Source organism: Scardinius erythrophthalmus (assembly GCF_964197995.2).
Source record: "Scardinius erythrophthalmus genome assembly, chromosome: 12".
Lineage (NCBI taxonomy): Eukaryota > Metazoa > Chordata > Actinopteri > Cypriniformes > Leuciscidae > Scardinius > Scardinius erythrophthalmus.
In genome coordinates, this window is record NC_138232.1 from 41,174,312 (window position 1) to 41,184,813 (window position 10,502).

The 10,502-nt window shown below is 41.5% G+C and overlaps 1 protein-coding gene across 1 annotated transcript; it reads right to left on the minus strand.

The window, feature by feature from the left end:
• Positions 1–1,722: 1,722 nt before the first annotated feature.
• On the minus strand, positions 1,723–8,846 carry LOC308699094 (protein-glutamine gamma-glutamyltransferase 2-like; the record flags this gene model as incomplete). The annotated part of the gene is made up of 9 exons (XM_081379682.1): positions 1,723–1,991; positions 2,134–2,237; positions 2,953–3,088; positions 3,899–4,076; positions 4,158–4,286; positions 6,676–6,794; positions 7,843–8,073; positions 8,573–8,752; positions 8,840–8,846. 9 exons carry the CDS (start codon positions 8,844–8,846, stop codon positions 1,723–1,725), a joined length of 1,353 nt encoding a protein of 450 aa, XP_081235808.1.
• Positions 8,847–10,502: the final 1,656 nt, after the last annotated feature.

Here is a 10,502-nt window from a genome sequence, read left to right on the forward strand (position 1 = left end):
GACAGGACTTTTAACTCAGCTGCCTGCAGTGGCTCAAAGGGACGTCTCTGCAGTGCAGTTAACACCAGAGACAAGTCCCAAGAGGATATAGAGGGGGGACGAGAAGGATTTAATCTCCTTGCACCCCTCAGGAACCTGACGATCAGGTCATGCTTTCCAATGGATCTCCCATCCACTGCATCGTGATGTGCGGCAATAGAGGCAACATACACTTTGGGGGTGGAGGGAGCCCTCGCTCCAACCCCTCTTGCAGGAAAGAAAGCATGGCGTGGATCAAGCAATTTCGGGGGTCTTCTCGGTGAGAAGAACACAGTTAACGAATAGGTTCCACTTCAAGGCATAAACGTGCCTCGTAGAGGGCGCTCTCACAGAAGTGATGGTGTCTACGACTGACTGTGGTAGATCACCTAGAACTTCTGCGTCCCGTTCAGGTAGCAGACATGGAGTTTCCAGAGGTCTGGACGCGGGTGCCATATAGTGCCCCGTCCCTGAGAGAGGAGGCCAGGGAGGGGCTGTCGAGAGGAGTATGAGTTCGGGGAACCAGGACCGGTCGGGCCAATAAGGGGCAACTAGCAAGACTTACTCCTCTTCCTCCCTGACTTTGCACAACTATGGCGCTCCTGGACCACCAGGGTGGACATCGATAGGCCCATGGCGCAAGCCGCAACGCTTGTGCTCCGGAGAGCCAAGTCAGTTGCGGTGCGGAGCTCATTGGTGAGCGCACGGCCTAGAATACCTTTGTGCATGTCCATGAGTGCTTTGGCCTGGTAGACCTGAAGCAACGTCAGGACATGCAAAGAGGAAGTGGCTTGCCCACAGGCTCTGTACGCTCTGTCCATAAGAACAGACGAGCGACCACAGGCCTGAGAGGGGAAACGAAGATCTCCCGCCCAGGCCGCAGCGGCCGCCGGGTGCAGGTGCGCCGTGACAGACCACTCGACTGGGGGAATAGCCTTGTAACCCTTCACCGCTCCTCCATCAAGGGTAGTGAGGGGGGTAAAACTCTCCAGGTCGCTTCCGGCAGTAAAAAGTGCCATCCACGATCTAGTAAGCTCGGGAAAGAAAACTTCGGGAAAGAAGGGCACTGGGGCGGTGGGCTGAGAACCAGCACGGCCTGCCCCGAGATACCAATCATCCAATCGAGACTGAGTGGGACACGGTGGAGGGTTCCACTCGAGCCCGACAGCCTCGGCGGCCCGTTTCAGCATAGCTGACAACTGAGGATCGGGCTCAGGCAACGTTACACTCCCCGAAGGGGATAACGCAGCCAAGTCATCCTCTCCAAAGACCAGCTCACCCTCCAATGCTGCGATCGGCATCCTGTCCTCTGGGGGAGCCGCAAGTGAGACATCTGGTCGGTTTATTATAGAGGGACCAGTTCTCTCAACAGGGGGCTCCACCGGTATCGGTGTGAAAGAGGAGTTAGGAGCCCACAGGGAATGGTTACCGGGCGGAAACTCCATCACTAATCTCCGATCACCCATCCCACACGGCACCCTGGGCCGACATCTTGAAAAGGACGCAAACGCACCCGTGTTGCTCTTTCAGGAAGAGAGAAACCTCTCACCAGTGCCGGAGCACCCAGGGGAATGATCGCTGCAACACTGACAGGGATGGTGCAGCCTGTACCAGTGAAGCAATCACTCTTCTCGCCCTCAACCGGCCGTCAGACAAACAAAAACAATATATATATAAAAATCTAGTGAACAGTAAGTTTTTTTCTTATTCTTTCTCAGTGTTCCTCTTACCCATCTCAGTTTTGTATTCTGACGTGATGTCCTGCATGAGCATGGCTGGACCGGGACGTTTGGTGCAGATCAGGGTTCCGACTGTGTCTTTGTCTACGCTGGTTGATAATATCTTCCCATCTCTGATGATTATTCTACGCACATCTGCATTGACTTCTGCGTAAACGAACGGCACATCGTATGGCGCGCTCACCTTCTGCTCATGAACGGCTTTCACAGCAGCAGGACCACAGCGGTACGTTCCTGTGACAGATTCAGTTTATGTTTTAGCATCAACAGCATCATATCCCTGCTGGAATAACAGCATGCTTTGAAGCGATTGGTCTTATTCACATGCAGGGATAAATAGCATTTGAGTTTTCTATATGCATTAGCATTGACTGACCGGCGCTTGTCTCTTGCGGCGTGGGGTCAAGAACCTGCCAGCCGTCATAATCTCCATCCAGATCAGGCCTCTTCATCCAACTCTCCACCCACACATGGAAGTTCCTGAAAAAGTCCAAACACTTTTAACTCACATTTTGTCAGATTAAAAACACTAAACAATTCATTTCAACCGCATTCAATTCAGGTTTATTTGTAAAGGTACTGCATCTTAATAAGGAGCAGAGCCTAAAGAAACACAATAAAAGACTTCACACATAAAACTAAGTACATTTCAAAAGTTTAGGGTCAGAAAGTTTAGTTTTTTTGAGGGGAAGAAATTAATACTTTTATTCAGCAAGAATGCATTAAATTGATCAAAAGTGACAGTAAAGACATTTATAATGTTACAAAAGATTTCTATTCCAAATAAATGCTTTTCTTTTGAACTTTCTATTCATCAAAAAATCCTGCTAAAAAATTGATCACGGTTTTCACAAAAATATGAAGCAGCAAATCATTATATTAGAATGATTTCTGAAGGATCATGTGACACTGAAGACTGGAGTAATGATGCTGAAAATTCAGCTTTGATCAAAGGAATAAATTACATTTAAAAACATAATCAAAAAGAAAACCGATATTTTAAATTGTAATAATATTTCACTGTTTTTACTGTATTTTTGATCAGATAAATGCAGCATTGGTGCTTCGGTGAGCAGAAGAGACTTCTTTCAAAAACATTTTAAATATTTCCGACCCCAGACTTTTGAAAAGTAGCGAATGTTTTAGCAACATAACTATAATAAGAAGACTTTTTAGCTTTCAAGGCGTAACTCACCAGATGCTATCCCGACCGATAGACAGCTTTTCCCCCTTCTCCGAGTAAAATTCCTCAATCACCATGTTCGCGTTTGTGTCGTGAGCGGAGTTAAAGTTGGTGACCACTCGAGTTGGAATGCCGAGGGCTCTCATTACTGTGACACAAACAAATGCATTTATCGATCATCAACAGCACTAATTCAATTACCAGTGACCCATTAAAGGAATACTTCACCCAAAAACATAACAATTACACACCCCAAACACAGATTATTTTACTCAACACAATCTGAGAAACACAAAACCATTGGCTCTTTTGGTGCTTGGCTGTATAAACCACCGTCCATTTTCACTGTATGAAAAAGAGCAGCTTGAACTTTCTTCCTAACATCTCCTTTTGTGTTTCACAGAAAATTGCAGCATACCGGTTTGCAAGATTTTTGGGCAAATTTAAATTCGAAAGTTTGGGGTCGGTAAGATTTTTTAATGTTTTTAAAAGAAGCCTCTAATGTTCATAAAGGCTGCATTATAAAAATACAGTAAAAACAGTGATATAATATAGCAATTTAAAATACCTGTTCTATGTGAATATAGGTTAAAATGTAATTTATTCCTGTGATCAAAGCTGAATTTTCAGCATTATTTCTCCAGTCTTCAGTGTAACATAACCCTTCAGAAATCATTATAATATGATGATTTGCTGCTCAAGAAACATTTCTGATTATTATCAATGTTGAAAACAGTTGTGTTGCTTCAGATTTTTGTGGAAACTGATGCATTTAGTTCAAAAGAACTATTTATTTGAAACAAAAATACTTTGTAACATTATAAATGTATTTACTGCCACTTTTAATTAATTGAATGCATCCTTGCTACATAAAAATATTTTTTTTTTTTTTTTTTTTTTTTAAATAATCTGACCCCAAACGTTCTAACGGTAGTGTAAGAACTCATACTGGTCGCACCTGTACACATGACAGCAGCGAACACCCAGCACTGTCCGTATCTCACAGGGCTGAATTGTGTTTCTGACCACTTCCAGAGAATATCTGCGCTGCCGGACCACGTGGAGGGGTTTACACCATCGCTGTACTTACCTGACCAGTTCCCCATTAACACCCCTTTATCATCCTGACAGATCACCTGATGAGAACGACAGAAAGACTACTTGAGCACATGGAGAGAGTGAGTGGAGAGCAGAGAATAAGAGGAGATCCTCCTCACCATAGCTGAGATCACACGCCCGATGTACACCGGATTGTTGCGGTTCAGAAGATCTTTCCTCGCGTCCGCTTGAGATTGAGGACTCAACTGTAGCAACTTCATACAGATGTCCAGTATTCCTTTTTCATACTGAAAATACACGTGTGTCAGGTGTTAAAGGTGCACTGTGTAATCTTTAGCGGCATCTAGTGGTAAGGTTACGAATAGCAACCAACAGAAGTTACGGTGGCCGACAGGAAAATGTGTCGTCGTCTGAGACCAGGGGGGCATGGATTTCTATTATTTTGAAGGTACCCCCGGGCGCCGCCATTGGCTAGCGGACCCCCACCTGCTGTTAGCATCCCATTGACTCCCATTCATTTTGGCGTCACTTTGACAGCGAATAGCTTTACATCTGAGGCGTTTAAAGACTCCATTTGTCCATTATTTATTTCTAAAGAAACACGAAAATGTATAAAAGGCTCCATTACCTTGTAGCTTATGTTACAGCCCTGTAGAAGCAGTTTTTGTAAAAATAGGCTAATGATTGCGTCATAGCCACGCGACTCTCTGTCGCACAGTAGAGAGATTACCGTATGGACAGGAGGAGAAGCTCGCGGGCAATCGGGAGGACTTGGAGGCAAAATGACAAAGTAATTAATCAGAACACCTACTAAAAGTTTCTCCTGCTCCTAGCTCATGAACAGCTCCTCCTCACACTCTCCGTCTCTGCAAGTTTCGGAAGGGAATGATTCAGATTTCTCTTGGCACAGCTACTAGAAGACAGACGGGTTGCTCACGTCACATCTACGTAGTCAAGCTCAGTTTGAGTTTGCGCAGTACGCTCGACCCCAGGAAGTAAGAGTTTCTAATTGGCTTCACTTTGTCTCCGTTGAATCCAATGGGGTCGCTGTGTCCATTTCTTTTACTGTCTATGTCTGAGACAGCAGATAGTAGCAGTTAAGCAATGAGGTTTCTTTACAAAGATAAATTAAGAAATTAGGTTTACTTAATTATTCAGTAAAATGACAGATATGTTACTGTGAATATTATTGTTACTTGTTCATCATTGTTTCAGTGTTTTATTCGCTGACTTTAGCAAGCTTCTTTGCACGAAGAACAACATAGTGACAAAACAGTGGTTCATGTAGGTTGTCTACAAACCGAAAGGTTGGTGGTTCAATCCCGGGTTCCACCTGACCAAGTGTCGAGGTGTCCATGAGCAAGACACCTAACCCCAGCTGCTCCCGACGAGCTGGATGGCGCCTTGCATGGCTGACACCGCCGTTGGTGTATGAATGAGTGAGTGAATGGGTGAATGTGAGGCTATATGTACAGCGCTTTGGTGGCCATAGGTCTGTGAAAGCGCTATATAAATGCAGTCCATTTACCATTTACCAAGCCACGCCTACCGGTTACAGAGGGCATATCGGAAGAAATGATACAACTGGGCTACTAGCTGACCCGAAACTGAAAAGATGCCGTTTTATCGTGAGATCCCCCTATGGGCGGGTTGAAAACGTGGAACTAGCTCCTCCTACTGGCTGTAGTCTCTCGCCTCAGGACAAAAAAGCCTCCAATGACGATTACATGTATATTATTGTAATCTAACAATACAGAATTCTCTCGTCTCAGGGGGACACGAGGGAGGGAAGCACGGTCATTCGAAAATACTACCGGGTTTCTACTGATACAAAGCTAAGTACCCCTTTAAGTAAGGGTTTTATACACCACTAGCCACGTTTCCATTACCCTTCAAATTGCGCAAATTGAAATTGCGAATTAAAAATACGGCCAATGGAAACACGTCAATTTGCAAAAACTCCCATTTATCGCAAAAAAGTTTTTACGCTCGCATGAGGTGGCTTTTCAGGCAATTCGAAAAAGGAATATTTCGCAAAACTGCAATGGAAACAGTTTTTGCTCATTTACAGGTCACCTGACCTAGAAGGCGCGGTGTGTTTAGACAGAATAGGAGACAGAGCTCTTTATTGAATTCATAAAAGACAAAAGAATTACAGGAATACTGGATTCTAAACCTCAAAGAAATGCCACAATCAAGACCTCGAAGCAGATCTAAGTGAGAAAAACCCAGAAACACCTCATATGTGCCGCTCACAGTATAAGGGTCTTTCCTTGCCATTAATGCTTGGATAACACACCTTCCTCCTTCCATTAATAATAATAATAATGTCTAGTGTGGTACGTGGCTGTGATATATATAAACTTACCAACGTCCTTTGCCATGATTTTTTGGAATGACTCATCGCGAAAGGAAAAAAATACGTTTTAATCACATAACATCGGTTAATGGAAACGGCGTCATTTCGCAATATTTTTTTTATCGATATTTAGAAAAAATCTAAAAAATCGCAAAAGTTTTGCACGAATCTTTAATGGAAACGCGCCTACAGAAAACATAGTTATGTATATGATATTGCATTTCTGTCAACAGATCCTCCTAAATATTACACAATGCACCTTTAATGAGAAGCATTTTTTCAGTGTTGTGCCATCAGTCAACAGTCAAACGTCTCACCTGATCGAAAGACCAGGGTCTGGAGTCGACGTTACTCGGGCTGCCTTTAAACAGCAGGCCGATGTCATTCCTGATGTATTCATTCCTCAGATCCTCCGACTGCAGGAACACGGAATCAGCTGCAGAATAACAGAAGAAAGTGAGCTTGGTATAATGATAATAAATGAAAGCAATAAGCCGTGCATTACAGTGATTTTACCCCAGCTAAGGGTTTTGTACGTATGAAGGTGAAGTTCTATAAAATGAAAGACATCACTATTCAACATATTATTACACTATACCGTTCAAAAGTTTGGGGCCAGATTAATTTTTTTTAAATAAATGAATACTTTTATTCAACGAGGACACATTAAATTGATCAGAAGTGATATTAAACATTAATAATGTTGCAAAAAAATTCTATTTCAAATAAATGCTGTTTCATTTCATTAAATGCTGTCTTTCTATTCATCAAAGAATTCTGAAAATGCAAGTTTCCACAAAAATCTGAAGCAGCTCAACTGTTTTCAACACTGATAATAATCAGAAATGTTTCTTGAGCAGATAATCATCATATTTCTGATGATTTCTGAAGGATCATGTGACACTGAAGACAGGAGTAATGGTGCTGCAAATTTAGCTTTGATCACAGGAATAAATTACATTTTACAATATATTCATATAAAAAACAGCTATTCTAGATTGTAATAATATTTAACTGTTTTTACCATATATTTATCAAATAAATACATAAGAGTTAGCATAAGTTATAAACATTAATTAACTATTTTCACCATGTAATAACAGCTAACAGTGTATATTAACTTTGACCAAGGCTCACGGTTAAGTTAATATTCAATTTATATTAATTTATATTCAAATATACAATAATTCCAATGTAAACCTTAGCGTAAGATTATGCCGAGTCCTACAAACATGAATGATTTCTCAAATGATGTGTGTTGTTGAGGAGATACATATCTAGGCTTTAAGACATTTTGAAGAATGTTAGTAACCAAACAGTTGCTGGACCCCATTGACCTCCATAGTATGACAAAAAATAATAATAATTCTAAGTCAATTGGGACCAGCAACTGTTCAGCAAAATATCTTCTTTTGTGTTTAACAGAACACAGAAACTCATACAGGTACATACTATTGTTCATTTACAGTTCTTCTCCTGCTCACCTTGGCACCAGGGGTTGCAGAGGAGCGTGAACTCTCCGAGCACATGGGATTTAATGCTCCCGCGGGTCTCGACTCTCAGGTGGAGTGTATAGACTCCTACTGAGGAAGATGCAGGACTGGACAGTGATACGGTCTGTGTACGGCCTGGTACGCTCCCCTCCAGAATGGCACTCCATTGAGACGGAGAAGGTTGTCCAGACACAGAGACCGGCACCTCCACAGACAGCGGCCCTGCGGTGAACACAGTGGGGTTCAGAATTAAACACAAATATAGGGCTCTGGAAGTCAAATACTACTCGTGTTCTCCATAAAGGGATTAGTTTTTATCAGTAACCTTTCAAGACTGATTTACTATAAGCTCTGATCTGTTAAGCAATAGTGTATACGTGTGTAGAACCCATACGACAATCTGATCTAAACTCAAAATACTTTGGTTGCACTTTATTTTACAGTATGTGCACTTTTGTGTACTTATCTAAAGTAAAAAGTACAGGGTAATATAAGGTAACTACATTGTACTAATAACTGAATGTGTTTTAACTACACAAAATCCAGGTTTATATGTATATACATTAAATTAATAAATTAAATTTCTTTCCTAATGCGCTGATTCTAAGCGATTTGAATAACTGCATTTGGAAAATATGATTATTTACTGATAATCGTAATGCAGAGAGAGTGAGGTGAGGCTGTACGTTTATTTAGCACTCGCACAAACACACAAACATACCAAGAACAATCCGGAAGAACAGTTTATCCTTCAGTGGATCGAATGGCCGTCCATCATAGTTGATGAGGATGGTGAAGGGCTGTCCTCTGCGCAGCACCAGAGTGCTGGAGCTCAGACCATCAGTCTTGTGCCGGATCTGGTTCTGGACCTGCTGCAGGTGGACATTTCGAAGCTTCAACTCTGTAGAAAAATGAGCACATGTTAAAATTAAGAAAATGCCTTGCTAGTAAAACGGTACAAATTAAATAAATTAAAATTGAAGCTTACCGTCCATCATATACTGCGGTGTTGTCGTTTGCTGTTAGATTCAGGTTCTACGTTTATTGAGCTTTATATATGACTTTCTTCAGCCCTGCCCTGAGACATCAGACCACATTCAAGTGAAGTCAAAATGCAAAATGTAGCGTTTCAGCGGGTGGATGCACATGCATGTAATCAGACATCTGCATTTATTGGGACAAAGGTGAGATCACAATCTAAAAAATGCTGAGTTGTTTCATCCTATGGATGCTAAAAAATAAAATCATGTGTTGCACTTAGTATTGATTTATCCAAAGCATTTGATTCTGTGGATCATAGTCTTCTTTTGCAGAGGCTAAAATGTATAGGTTTTAGTGATACAGAACTGAAGTGGTTATAAAACTATTTGACTGGAAAACACAGGATGTGTCAATAATTAAAATTCTACTCCTCTAATAATAAAGGCAGGTGCTCCTCAAGGATCTATTTTAGGACCAATTTTATTTTCTATTTATATAAATGGACTTGGTGTAGGATTAGAGCCAGCAAATGTGTACTTTTATGCATGTGTATACTATGGCTCCATGCAAGGTGTCCGTACATATCATTTTTGCATTACATTATGATAAATAGATGAGGGGGGGGGGGGGGCTCATTTAGAAAAGTCTAAATAAAAATTTGACAAAAAAATGAATAATTTAAGCAAAATGAATGCATTTAACGAAATGCAACCTTTCTTTTGATTATGGGGTGAAATGTTTTGTTCTTAACTGGTTTTGTGTGATTTAATTTCATAGATGACTAATAATGTGGTGTAATAGATTTTTTTGTGATATTTTCATTGTTGTATAATTGCATAATAAATCTGCATTTTATAAAGACTGAATGGTCTGCATTTACAAAGCCTGAGACTGTGATCTACAGTCATGGAAAGGGTTTGAGATCTGTCACGAAACTGCTCCGAGACTCGAAGGTAGATCCAAATGCAGCTTTTATTAAGAGGCAATCCAGACACGTAATCCAATAAACAGGCAGTGGGTCAAAACACAGGTAGGCAGTCCAAACAAACAAACAAAAACAAAACAAGATAGGCAGGGGTCAGAGGCAAGAGAGTAATCCAAGGAACAGGCAAGAAATCTGAAAACCAAGAAACAAGAAAATCAGGAAAAACGCTCAGAGGTGCAGTGTGACACTAAACAAAACTTCGCAATGATTGAATGAATGAACAAGGAATAAATAGGCTGAAACTAACATTGGATGATGAGACACAGGTGAATGCAATTAGTGATGATGAGTCCGGGCAGTGAGTTATGGGAAATGTAGTTAGTGAGAGAGTGACAATAGTCGGGTGTGGAGTGCCCTCTGGTGGTTCTCAAGGGCACTCCAGCTGGTGACCGTTACAAGATCACACACCCACACTGTGAATATGGTGAATATAAGCATCTAACATATAATTTATCATAAAAAGGCAAACGTTTCGGTCACATGCGAGTTTGACATTTAGAAAGGTTGCATGTGACTGAAATGTTTGCCTTTTTTCTCAGTAAAAGCACTTGATTTTATCTCGCTTTTTGGCGTCCTTCGTCTTTTGTGGAGTGTGCGGGCTCTCGTTGGAATTTTTTGTCTATGCACCTCATATGGACTAATTTTAAGGCACGATGAGTTCCAAGCTAGCCTACTCTTCATAACA